Genomic DNA, 13932 nt, shown 5'->3' with positions numbered 1-13932 from the left:
AAGTGTGATGGGGGAAAAAATGTAAACTAATATATTTTATGACACAATTGGGCGTTTTTATAATGCTTTTACAATACTGTTAAAAATGTTGTCATTTTAAAATTTTTGTTTCTTCTTTTTTTGATGAAAATACATTAAAACAGTAATATTGTGAAACATAATTACAATTTTAAATAACAGTTTTCTATTTGAATATAATTTAAAAAGTGCTTTATTCTTGTGATAGCAAAGCTGAATTTTCAGCAGTGTGGCATGATTCTCCAGAAATTGAGAAACATTTGTTATCTTATCTTTTTTGTTTTCTTTTTTCTAACAGTTGTGCAGCCTAATATTTTTTTTGTGGAAACCTTGATACATTTGTCAGGATTTTTCTGATGAGCGGAAAGTTCAAAATAACAGCATTTATATGAAATAGAAATATTTTGTTATTTGTTATTACGGTATAAATATCTTTATGTGAATGCATGTACCTATAAGGCCATTCACTTCCAAAAATGAACTTCTACTCAAGATTCATGCAGTTTAAAGTACAGCAGGGCTGGGCAACTTCGGTCCTGGAGGGCCACTGTCCTGCAGAGTTTAGCTCCAACCCTAATCAAACACACCTGCACAAGCTAATCAGTGTGTTCAAGATCACTAGAAAGCTACAGGCAGGTGTTTTTGATTAGGGTTGGAGCTAAACTTTGCAGGACAGTGGCCCTCCAGGACCGAAGATGCCCAGTCCTGAAGTACAGGGACAAAACTGCAACAGACATTTAAATGAATTAAGTTTGCTAACCTCTTAATCCTTTAAGACTCATTTCTTATGGAACAAATTTTTTCCCAAGTTAGTACTGAAATAGCCACAACTGGGAAGGACTTGGGCTGTTCTCTTACTGTTGCATTTAAAGTCATGGGAAAAAGACTATAGATCTGTTCCCCACTCAACTAGACATGTCCTGGATAAATACTTCAAAGTATCAAAGAACCTGTCTGTCTGTGTACTAACTCCATGGAGACAAATCAGCCTGGTCTGCTTCATAAAAAAAGAGTCCCTTCTCTCCTCTTTTTTCAAGGGGGTTACAGAAAGAGAGAGCCAACAAAAACAAAAAAACAAAACAGTGAGTAGTGAGTGAAAAATGTAGCCGGGTAATACGGTGCTGTTTATATAATGCAGATTCTAGGCCAGGAGGGGAGTTCATCCATAGTTCAGTGGTGGCACAGCAGGATAATATTCTGATTACACTGAGTCTAGTCTGCCAATTACATTCAGTACTGTAGAACTCCACAGCATTCCTCATAAACCAGGGCTTTGTCTCTAGGTATAGCTGTCGTCAACAACATTTAACTGGCTTTTATTTTCCTACTGTGTGAACAGACTCATTCATTACTGCAGGCTGCTGGAACAGTAAGCAGTTGAAAACATCACATCTTAAGACTGAGATGTTCATTACTGTGATATTTGGTGGTAAGTGCAGGATAATTGATATATATAGCCTATTCATATTAGAACGTTATTATATCATAACAGTAATATTGTAAAATATTGTGAAATAGTATTTTTTTTAATTATTTTTTTTATAATGCTGTTCTATTTTCAATATACTTTAAAATGTATTCCTGTGATGGAAAGCTGAATTTTCAGCATCATTACTCCAGTCTTCAGTGTCACATGATCCTTCAGAAATCATTCTAATATGCCGATTTGCTGCTTAAGAAACATTTCTTATTGTTAATAATGTTGAAAACAGTTGTGCTGCTTAATATTTTTATGGAAACTGTGATGCATTTTCTTCAGGATTCTTTGAGGAATACAAAGCATTTATTTGAAACAGAAATTCTAATCCTTTGTAACAAATGTCTTTACTGTCAGTTTTGACCCATGTAATGCTTCCTTGCTGAATAACAGCATTCATTTATTTATTTAAAAAAAAATAATTCTACTGACCCCCAACTTTTGAACAGTAGTGTATATATTCACATTATAATTTTATATAATATAGCAAAGTTCCTTTGCTTTTATGGTTGGAATGTTTTCAAATATATATTTCTTACAGAGGGAAGAGAGGAGATACTGAACCTAAACTGCAAGGTTATAAACTTCATCCACTGTATAAAAGAAAAATGCAATCTAGATCCCCAAGGTAAATTAAAGTATGCTTCAGCTGGGTTGACATCGAAAATGAATTGAGTTACATCAATGCTTAAATTAGATTCTTACATTTATGAAGTATATATAAGTTGTTTCTACCTGTGCAAAACACAACGCCATGATGCTAGCTAGGGGGTTGCAGATACTTGCTGTGCCGTTGCTATGTGGTTGCTAAGGTGCTCCTAGTGGTTGTTAGATTTGAAAAAAAAAAAAAGCAGTGAAGTTTTATTCTTAGGGTCTGGGGTTTGTTCAACTCCAAGCAACACTTAAAATCAGAAACACACTTGCTAAGCTACTAACTGTTAATTTGATGCCAAACAGATCACTGTTGGTGATCTAAAAAAAAAGACCTGTTCTGTTCTCTATAGAGACTGTGGACTTGATGGACAGGATGGGAGAGCTGGTGAACTTGGCAGAGAGAGCACAGAGCACCGACCTCGTCAGCAGTTTGCTGAAGGAGAGAGAGAGCTATATTCCATTACGTGTATCACGTGAGTTTGCCCTCACCAACTTCAGGTACATCAGATATCACAATAACTTTACGGAAAACATCAGTAAATACAGCTTTGTATGTTCTCTTATGCAGGAGGTGAAGGCAGTGAAGGTCCAAAGTATACTGCAGTGTATGACTTTGGGACAAGTTACCCTGAGCTAGCAGGCAATGCTTCTATTTTTCATTCATTAATCTATAATTTATTAAAAAGGAAAAATTTGTTATCAAGAAAAACACTCCATGCTGCTTCTTTTCATTGTATTGTTATTTTAAAGGATTTTCCCACCAATCTAATGAAAATAAAATGTACGCTTACTAATCAGCAGAAATATAACATCATTGTTATATTTCACACAATATCTGTAGTTGTTGGTTCTCTCTTTAATGTAATCTTTCTTTCTGCTAAATTTAGAGATTCTGAGAAAACTGTCAAATCCTTCAAAGGAGAGGGACAAAAGGGGTGGAGCATCTAAAAGGGGAGGAGTCAGTCAAAACCGCATCAAAGCTGCTATCAACTTTAAGAAAGCCATCACAACACCTCGGAGCTGAAAACACTCTCTTACTATTTCCTTGTGTTCTTTAACAATGTTGTAAATATTTTATTTATAGAATTGGTTATGTCATATAAATCAATGTGAAGAATAAATTTTGTTTGTGTATATACACAACCACTCAAAAGTTTGGGGTCACTATGATTTAAAAAAAAAAAAATAATAATAATAATTTTATTCAGCAACAATGCATTAAATTGATCAAGAGAGATATTTATAATGTTACAAAATAATTATATTTTAAATAAATTCAGTTTTGTAAACTTCCTATTAATCAAAGAATCCATATCCTGCTTTCACATAATAATTAAATGTTTATTGAGCACCAAATCAGCATATTAGAATGATTTCTGGAGGATCATGTGACACTGAGAACTTGAAAAATGGAGGAATAAAGTACATTATAAAATATAGTGAAATGTAACAATATTTCACAATATCACTGATTTTACTGCATCAAATAAATGCATTTATTAAAATAAATCTTACTGAATCTTATATTATTTTATATTTATATTAATTAAACAATTATTATCAAATAATTATATTCATTTAGTAACATAAATATATCTTAGTGTAGGCTATATCTTTAGAGTTTTATAATTCATTATCTTCTTGTCCATCCTCCAGTTCACATTTACAACTGCGTGTTTTCTGCATAAAAATAAGGGTCGTTTTTGGCTTTGGTCTAAAGTTTAGACTAAACAAAGAGCAGAAGGGCTTATTGAAAAATGCAAATTCATTCTCTGCCAGCAGGTGGCGCTTTTCGCCAGGAATATAGCCGTTTCCCCCGTAACCGTTTTTACAGTGTAGGCTATATCTTTAGAGATGTATAATTCATTATCTTCTTGTCGATCCACCAGTTCACATTTGTGTTTTCTGCGTAAAAATAAGGGTAGTTTTTGGCTTTGGTCTTAACAAAGAGCAGAAGGGCTTATTGAAAAATGCTAATTCGTTCTCTGCCAGCAGGTGGCGCTTTTCGCCAGAATTATAGACGTTTCCCCCGTAACCGCAGTAAACAAAGCAGTGCAGCACCTGACTTTGAAACTTGCAGCACTCATATTTAATCAATTAAATAGCCTTTTGAAGTGTAAGCTATATCTCATTATACAAATATACATTTACATGTATATTTACTTTTTTTAACTGGAGCACCACCTGGGGCAAGTTCAAGCTCAAACTGGTGTGCACCGTTTTGCTACGGTTTCCGGGTTGAATGACATGTTTCCTGGAAATGGTATGCAATGGGGTTTGAGATACGTTTTCTCTTGTTTGGTGGCTGTGTCAAAAATGTCAGCCCAATCAGCAGCAGAATGTATATAAACCACGCGTATTAAAGAGGCAGCTCACACAATGTAATTAACATCAAAATAAATTTACAAGAGCAAGTATATTGTTTGCACATGTTTATTTACATTAAAGGCAAAATAACTGAAATAATAAGAGCACATGTATAGATCTGGAACTTCTTTAAGTCTGTCTAAATATCATATAGTGATTGCAATGTCTTCTGGTCCATATCCTTTCCTTAGGAAGGTGTGCTAGACACTGATTAATGTAACATAAAAATACTATACATATTTATATATTTTGCTATTGTTGCTTCCGGCGCCTATTTATACTATAGTCGCACCGGTAGTGACGTCATGGCTGTCGCCGGCCAACGAGTTGGTGTTTTTTCAATGTATGCTTCAGACACGGGTCACGACGAGGCGTTCCCCATAGCGACCCCTAGAGGACGCAGTTCGAAGTTCCCATGAAAGGGAACGTTTTGCACCGTTTTTGTCGGGGCTGAACGCAGCCCTGATCTTCTCCCATTGTTTCCTTCCCGCGTACTGCATGCGCACATATCAATAGCATCGCTGGGCTGTGGGTTGCCAAGTTGAGGGGACAAATGGGTTGAAATTGGTATGCGTCGATCGCGTGAGAAAGATGTGTTTCATACAAGATCTGGCAACTGGACAACCTTGGAATTTGTTGTCGTGATTATTAATGAGGTTTGGCCCATGCAAATTACGGGAGTTTTACCGGAAGCGAATGTAGCAAACATATAAAATACGCCCAGTGGGATTTTTTTTTATAGAAAGATTAAAAATACGGGAAAATATTTAAACGGGATGATAGCGGGATAGAATGGTAAAATACGGGAGAATCCCGGGAAAAACGGGAGGGTTGACAGGTATGGTTGTAATTAGGACTGTAACGTGTTGCAGCACAGCTGCAGAAATTGCTTGAAACTACATAAAAACGCCTACAGGACATACTTTTGGTTTGAAAACTGTTCAGTCTTGACTTGGTAATACATGAAGGCTAACAACAAATCATGTAGGGATCGCTTTGGACCCTCTGTCGTGAACAGGCAGCTCAAAATGTCTGGGAAAGACTGAATCGCTAGAGAAGGTTCTGGTGACATATGTACTTGAGGCTGAACTCCGAGAGGTCAGAAGACTGCTGTTCGGAAAAGAGCCGAAGTAAGTCACAAACGCGCTTCTAGATTAGTCGATTCTAGACGACTGGAGGGAGCTGCAGTGCACACACAGCTGCGATGGCGGCTGACTTTATATGGATATGCTCTATAATGAAACTAGGCAACTCTGACATAATTAAGGAGATTAACAGGTTCAGACGGTTAGCATTTGTCCAAATGTAAGGTAGCTTTTACACTAGAAGTTTAATTTTGTAACTACATCTAGTAAAAGTTGAAACCGAGTAAATGATTTATGGTGGACTTTGGCCACAAAAGAGTCCCTGGGAATGTCGTTGATGTCTGTCAACGATGTGAATTTGACGTGAAATCTGACATGCTCTAACTTTATCATTCTCATAGATGTCCCATAAATATAAACTGCTTTTCCTTGGTTTCATTTTCTCATTATTTCCAGAAACTAAAAAACCAAAACATGACATAATAACGTAGAACATTAATAATTAATAACAACAGCCAAACAGTTTGCCTGTTCAAGGAAATAAATTCTTATTTTTTAGCATATTGTATAACTATAAACCCTTTTGGTTTTGCTAATTTATTCATGGAAAACATGGAAAATTTGCCTCAGATATTAGTAAAGCATAAAAACACTTTTAAATATACAACAACATCAGAGAATACAGTTTAAAATCTACACTTACAAAAATTAACCATGGATTTACTACATTAACCATGGTACTGCCACATGGTATTGCATGGTTTTGCTACACTAACTATAGTTTAACTGTGGTGTAGTAAAATTACGAACTGAACTGAAAAACAAATGTATCTTTGACCATTACAGTCATCCCTACTCTTCCCTATTTGTTTGCTTTTAGATTTTATTGAGCTTATGCCATTTAAAATTGTAATACATGCATTTCAGGAAGCTGAACCTTCCCCAGAGTGCAATAGATGCTGCAGTTGAGCAAGATTTTGATCTGAAGGGTTATGTGTTTGAGGCTTCTCCAGAGCAGCTCAGACCACCCAGAACTGTCCGCGTGGGACTCATTCAGAACAAGCTAGTCTTACCCCCTGATGCTCCTGTGCTTGAACAGGTGAGAGAATGAAGTACACAGTACATATAATGGCCAGGTGGCACATTTTGGCTCTGTCAGGCCCATACATACATATACATGCTAAAACAAATTTAATATATTATTATTAATTTGAATTCGTCACACTCCATATTCTAATTTTGCTTTCATAGATCAAAGCTCTGCACAAGCGTGTGGGGGAGATGGTAGAGGTGGCGGCCATGTGTGGGGTCAATATAGTGTGTTTCCAGGAAGCCTGTAGTGAGTATACAAAAACACACAAACACACACATGCATCTAACACTCTTTCCACTGAATTCACCATTGTCCGACTGCAGTTGGAATATATACAGCTCTAGTCGGGTGTCATATGAAATTTATTGCATCTTTTTTGTTAAATACATTTGTATTTATCTATTTCAAAGTATTTTAATATTATGTACCTGTTCTCCAAAAATAATGGATTTGATTGATTGATTTTCACAACATTCCTAGTTGACAAAAAATAGAGACTTTATTAAACATCATGTTAGGTTTGAATTTATATGAATGTGTACAGTTCAAAAATGTGTGTGTGTGTGAACATTAAATTATTCATAAATGGTTTTATATAAATTGTTATTTATATAATATATGTAATATATAACCATTTATGAATAATTTCAAGTTTAATCTTAAGTAATTAATGATTATTATTAATGTTTCAGCTTTTTGCAGTTCACTTCAAGAGTCCTGTGGTGTAATTATGAGTCTATCAATCAATCAATATATAAAATGATTCAAATCTACATGTATAATATTTATAAATTAATTTAAAACTATTTTAAAAATAATTTTAGATAAAGAATAGCGTGTCACATTGTTTGACTCATGACAAACTACCCATATTTAGTCACAAATATTATTATTATTATTATTGTTATTGTTATTCCATAGCTCTCTGTAACCATTTCCTGTTGTCCTCAAAGCAATTACTGGGCTTATTTATAAAGCCCAGTATAGGATCGGAAGACTTCTTGGCCTTCAGTGATGTAACATGCCCGTGAAGACATCAGTGGAATCCGGTTTACATCAGCAGAGCGCAGCAGGACTGTAGTGATGACGTTTCAGCTGCGCTGATGTAAACTCCCATGTAAACCTTTGACCCCTGGGCTCTGATTTCCTGTGTCTCCATGCAAATCTATGAAGCATGTTTGCGTTCATAGTAGTCATTAAAAATGCCATGTAAACAAATGATAATTTCGTCCTGCTCTAAACAACAACCGCTAATGATAAATATGACCATAAACTTATCTACTGTACTCCTCATCCTCCCTCTCAGCAAGCAAAACAAAGTTTTATTGGACACCAAGGAGAGTCAATTTCAACAGATTGAACTCTCATAAATAAAATTCAGTTCTGGTAAAAATGAAATCTTTCGGGGAAAATATTAAGCATAATTTTCTCTGTGTCCTCCATCCATAGCAATGCCTTTTGCATTTTGCACACGAGAGAGGGAGCCCTGGACAGAGTTTGCCGAATCGGCTGAGGATGGGCTCACCACACGCTTTTGTATTCAGGTAAGAGTTAAATGAATGGAGAAAAAAAAAACTTTAACTTTATTTAAATTTAAAGTTACAATCATCCTTTGCATCATCTTTAGTTATATAGTCAAATATTTAATCTCAGCCCCCTGATTGATTTATTTGTTCACTCCTCGAACTCAAGACAAGGCTGTATTTCCATTAGCACGGACTTAATCGTTTTATTCCCTTTTGCCCATTGCAAAGGGAGTTATTTTGATATAGCGCATGTTTGCTTTAACTGGTGTAGTGCCGTGCAGCTGCCTTGAGGCTGGTGATTTGTTAATGGAAATAGCAGGAGGTTAAGCCCACAGAGGGGACGGGGACATACTGACCACGGGCGAGAGCCACAGGCCGATGAGCACTGTGGCACGTAACTGTGGAATCTTCTGACACTGAACTCTTAAGGAATTATGTGGCCTTTGATTGTTTACAGAGGAACCGCATCTATGCTTTCGCGAATATGACCTAAAATGACATTTCTAGAACCAATAAGTGCTTATTTAAGTACTTTTTTTTTTGGTATTTTTGTACTCTTTCCTGCTCATTATACAGATTCTTCAAGACCACTAGAGATTATACAAAAATTAACAAAGTTTTTGTCCAGGTTTATTAATTTATTCAAAATACATTAAAAATACAGTTCATACTTGAATATACCTCTTCTGCGATTAGAGTTTTTAATTTCTGAATTAAAATTTATTTTAATATTTTTGGAGAAATAAAAATGTCAGGGTGATGCAAATCTCCTGATATCATAATGAAGTAAAAGAGTGAAATTATAATATTAAATAATATCAATAATAATAACAAAATAAAATATATATAAATTAATAATATTATATGATGAACATTAATATTAAATAAATAGTAAAACTCTTCTACAGTATGTGGAGTATGTTTTTCATTTTGTTTTTGACGCATAAAATAAAAATGTCATGGTTATACGTCTTTCCTGATATCATAATGAAGAGTAAAAAGCCCCAATGAATAAATGAAATTCTGAAGAAAAAAAAACTGTATTAAGTAGTTTGACATAATCCTTTGTTTTTATTATAAATATTAAAATATTTTGACATTTTATTAATATTTTTTCATGGCTTATTAATATTTGAAAACATTTCATCCAGCAAATCAAACTCATGTTGTGTGAACAGCATGCAAAATAAAAATATATAAAACAGGAAATCAGACCCTCATCACTGTGTGTCAAAGTCAATAAGTCTCTTAAAATATCAGATAATTTGGCCTTTTTTATGGCAAGGCAAAGTTAGCTCAGGTTAGAAATGTCATGTGGCTCTTCTGCTGTGTTCTTCTTTCTGCAGTCGTTACTTCTAATGCTGATACCGTATGTGCTTGATTTTCATTTTGTAGCTGGCCAAAAACTACAACATGGTGGTGGTGTCTCCCATTTTGGAGAGAGATGAGATTCATGGTGGAACATTGTGGAACACTGCAGTCGTGGTGTCCAATAATGGCAATGTTCTAGGCAAATCACGGAAGAATCACATTCCCCGTGTGGGAGACTTCAATGAGGTCAGTGTCACCCACTGCATAACCGTCAAACAACTGTCAGTGTGAAACAACACAGCTACAGTGACACTCTGTATTTAGATTAATAGAGTGTCATCACTCATTTACATTAAGCTAACATGAGTTAATTAAACTGTAAATTAAATATTAATACAGTGCGCTCCAAAAGTCTGAGACCATTAGTATTTCACTGATTGATCTTGTAACAATATACACTATTGGTCAAAAATCTGGAATAGAGATTTTAAAGATTTTTTTATGGTCTTGAAAGAAATGCATTTGTATGATTAATAATACAGTAAAAACAGTAATATTGTATTTATTCCTGTGATGGCAAAGCTGAATTTTCAGCAGCCATTGCTCAGTGTCACATGATGTAACAGGAATATATTACATTTTAAAATATATTCAAATAGAATGTTTCACAATATTACTGTTTTACTGAATTTTTGATCAAATAAATGCAGACTTATTGAGCACAAGAAACTTCTTTCAAAAACATTAAAAAAAAAACTTTAAAATTATTCCAAACTTGGGGCCGCTAATGTATTAAAATGAGCATGAATATCAAAACGTACATTTGCTTGAATGACAACAGCACTCAAGCTGCATGAACTCCACAAGTTTGTGTAAAACCTGAATATCATGTTCTCCAGCATTCTTGAGAGTGATCCAGAGCATCTTGAGCTCCAGTGGAAACAAGAACATCTGACCACTTGCAAGAGTCACATAATCACTTATTTGAATAGTGGCCTAGAAATAGTGCAGAATCTGAAATATCTCTTATTCATTTCAGGTTGTAACAATATATTATTGTACGTTTTTTAGAATCGTAAAACTTTATTTTTAGGTTTAAGTGACAAAAAATCCCCCGATTTTTTGGACCCCACTATATTCATACAGTTATCAGTATTTTGTGCTGCCACATGGGTATGTCTGTATCTTACTGGAAAACTGAAAAGTTGTTCAGTGCAGCCACTATAGAAATTCTTGTTTTCAGAGATTTGTTCCAGCATGTTGGGTGTCATTTTTCAGGTTAAACGCGTTTGTGTGTGTGTATCTGCACTACATGATCTGTGGGCACTTTAAGTGGTTGAGAACGTTTGATTTCTCCCCAGCTGTGCTGTTTATCAGTTTCATGTTGTGCCTTTGATCGATTCCACACTGTGATAATGCTCAATTCAGGAAATGTAGCCACTCTCTTTTCCTGAAACAACAAGCTTGAGTGTACCTGCAGGAACCAGATGGCAGAGATGGCTCAATTCTGTTGTTTTCATTAAAATTAAGGAGGATTTTGCTGCTGTCTAGGCTGATAAAAATCAATGTTGGAAAAGGTTTACACAGAAACTCTTCTGAGAAACCAGCTTAGCCCTGCATGAATTTCCATGCTGCATCAATTGCATGAATTTACACTAACATCACAAACTGTGGCCACAATCTAAATTACAACATAATGTATATTGTTTTAATCTTCTGAAAAGTGGATGATCAGATATCACAGACATCGACAATTACTGCTAAAACACAAGCTTATCTCTCATGCAGTCTTTACATAGTCGCTGAATCTTACACTTCCTAACACATGCCGTCAATGACAAGTGGTTTTAAAATAGTGTGCAACTTAAATGATTATTTAATAGTTATTAGTTATAAAATAAGTTATTTTGGGCATCATTATTCATTATTTAATAATGCTTAGTATAAAATATGAGTTATTCTCACCTTACACTGATAGTTTTAATTAGAATATATATGGTCTAGTTGCAAAAGTTCAAATATTTGGAAGAATGTCCTGTCAGTCACAGATATTGTAGACTAAAATGGCTTTGCATAAGTCATTTTCTGAGAAAAGATCATTTTCAGCCTAGTCAGATTAACTGTTGGTGAAGGTGATCGTGTGTAGTTCAAGACTAATGTGCTGTAGATATTCCTATAAAGATTTGGGATCTGTGCCCTGCAATAAAAATAGTAGTAGATCTTAAAGGAATAGTTCACTCAAAAAATTTTAATTTGCTGAAAATGTTCTCACCCTCGATGTTTCTTCATTGGAACACATTTGGAGAAATTGCATCACTTGCTCACCAATGGATCCTCTGCAGTGAATGGGTGCCGTCAGAATGAGAGTCCAAACAGCTGATAAAAATATCACAATAATACACTGCTAACCCACACAACTCCAGTCCATCAATTAACATCTTGTGAAGCAAATAGCTGCATGTTTTTAATAAATACATCATCAAGATGTTTTTGACTTCAGACCGTTGCTTCTGGCCAAAATACGATATGTTTTAAAGTTAAAACGCCTTGATGGAATTGTTTCTTACAAACATGCAACTTTTCACTTTACAAGACGCCAATTAATGGACTAGATTTGTGTGGATTACTTGTGGATTACTGTGATGCTTTTACCAGCTGTTTGGACCCTCATTCTGATGGCACCCATTCACTGCAGAGGATCCATTGTTGAGCAACTGATGTAATTCGAAGTTTCTCCAAATCTGTTCCTATGAAGAAATAAACTGAAAAGAAATAAAACGTTTACTTTTAACTCTTGTTGTTTTGATAGAAAAAGATAAAACTGAATTGAACTTGATTTAAAATTGAACTGCATCCTTGTCCAGTCAACATATTACATGGAAGGGAATACCGGCCACCGTGACACAGTTCCAGACACAGTTTGGAAAAGGTTGCAGTTAACATCTGCTATGGCCGACACCATCCTCTCAACTGGTTAATGTACAGCATACATGGGGCTGAGATCATCTTTAACCCTTCGGCCACAGTTGGATTGCTCAGGTATCGTGTTGTACTGCTGTCTTTTCATGGGAATAACTTAGAGCCTGTATTCCATTATGCTGATGCTGGTTTTGTGTTACAGTGAACCAATGTGGCCGATTGAGGCCAGAAATGCTGCCATCGCAAACCACTGCTTCACCTGTACCATCAGCCGTGTGGGAATGGTATGTGCCACCTTTTGTCCAATAACTGCCAAAAATTATTTAAACATTCTTAAAAATCACGTACATTATCCAATAGATGCTCTCGAGTCTAAAACATACACAGAGATTCTCAGGAAATGTCCTGTTTGCCCCAGCTATGCACTGTTTATACTGTGATAATATCACAACCACAACTAAAGTAAACTATATGAACTAATATGATTAGATAAGCACATGCTAATAATTTAAACGGGATTATAAGCCAAACTGCAAATAATGTTACACAGATGAAAAAACAAGTTGAGCTCTTGTTTTTTTTTTTCTGTGGCTCTGTGGAGTCTGGTCTCTGTTAGTGGTTATAATGTCTTAGAGGGATGACTTTTATTCTCAGAGGTAGATACAGTAAACCAATTATCTTTAAACTGGCTTAAATGGGAGTTATTTCGACAGTCTGTTAAGCAGTGACCATGTGCCTCACATATGAAAGCGTTGGAGTTTCAGATGTGTGTTTTCTGCTGCCCTCTACTGCTGATTTCTGGGCAGACGAGACCTGAGATTTTTAGTCTTGATATAGATCTGTCTTTTCTAGGAGTATTTCAAGAATGAGTTCACATTTGGAGATGGAAAGAAAGGTAATTATCCATTCATTTTGAGCATGTGCATGTAGTTGCGTACGTAAACTTGTTTCTCTTGTGACTTGCACAAAGGTAAAGGCCGAAAGGTCAAATCATATCTACACAACCATTAAAAAGTTTGGGGTCTGTAAGATTTTTTTAAAAGAAATTAATACTTTTATTCAGAAATCAGGGCCATCCTTAGCTGACACGGGGCCCGGTGCGAGGTAGGGAGCGGGGTCCCCCTCAGTCCATTCTCTGTGGGGCCCGGTGCGGCCGCACCAGTTGCACCCTCCTAAGGACGGCCCTGTCAGCAATTATGAACTAAATTGATCAAAACTGACAGTAAAGACATTTATAATATTACAAAAGATTTCTATTTCAAATAATTGCTGTTCTTTAGAACTTTCTGTTCATCCAGAATCCAGGAAAACATATCACGGCTTCCACAGAAATGTAAAGCAGCACATCTGTTTTTAAAGGGGTCATATGATACGATTTCAATTTTTCCTTTCTCTTTGGAGTGTTACAAGCTCTTGGTGCATAAAGAAGATCTGTAAAGTTGCAAAGACTAAAGTCTCAAATCCAAAGAGATATTCTTTATA

The 13932-nt window shown here is 35.5% G+C and overlaps 2 protein-coding genes across 2 annotated transcripts in view; both read left to right on the top strand.

Moving 5' to 3' along the window:
* The first annotated feature begins 726 nt into the window (after positions 1-726).
* Positions 727-3300, top strand: LOC107689286 (uncharacterized protein C22orf15). Its single transcript, XM_016487229.1, has 6 exons — positions 727-1100; positions 1358-1447; positions 2037-2123; positions 2500-2622; positions 2718-2789; positions 3037-3300. Exons 1-6 carry the CDS (start codon positions 992-994, stop codon positions 3171-3173), a joined length of 618 nt encoding a protein of 205 aa, XP_016342715.1. The 5' UTR covers positions 727-991; the 3' UTR covers positions 3174-3300.
* A 3035-nt stretch (positions 3301-6335) lies between these two features.
* Positions 6336-13932, top strand: part of LOC107689278 (beta-ureidopropionase-like) — a 12624-nt gene continuing 5027 nt past the window's right edge. The window contains 10 exon segments of the mRNA XM_016487224.1: positions 6336-6361; positions 6529-6700; positions 6853-6940; positions 8144-8238; positions 9616-9777; positions 12396-12434; positions 12436-12456; positions 12458-12570; positions 12653-12734; positions 13303-13345. Of these exon segments, the coding sequence (XP_016342710.1) occupies positions 6336-6361; positions 6529-6700; positions 6853-6940; positions 8144-8238; positions 9616-9777; positions 12396-12434; positions 12436-12456; positions 12458-12570; positions 12653-12734; positions 13303-13345 (841 nt within the window).

Source organism: Sinocyclocheilus anshuiensis, unplaced genomic scaffold, assembly GCF_001515605.1.
Source record: "Sinocyclocheilus anshuiensis isolate Anshui unplaced genomic scaffold, SAMN03320099.WGS_v1.1 scaffold1255, whole genome shotgun sequence".
NCBI lineage: Eukaryota > Metazoa > Chordata > Actinopteri > Cypriniformes > Cyprinidae > Sinocyclocheilus > Sinocyclocheilus anshuiensis.
The sequence above is the reverse complement of the archived record's forward strand: the minus strand, read 5'-3'. Positions and strand labels throughout refer to the sequence as shown.

Bases quoted from the DNA above. Each gene is read 5' to 3' on its own strand.
- LOC107689286 (XM_016487229.1), top strand. From the start codon at position 992: ATGGAGACAAATCAGCCTGGTCTGCTTCATAAAAAAAGAGTCCCTTCT. The intron at 2,124-2,499 runs GTAAATTAAAGT...TGTTCTCTATAG, and splicing joins ATGCAATCTAGATCCCCAAG to AGACTGTGGACTTGATGGAC. The intron at 2,790-3,036 runs GCAATGCTTCTA...TGCTAAATTTAG, and splicing joins AAGTTACCCTGAGCTAGCAG to AGATTCTGAGAAAACTGTCA.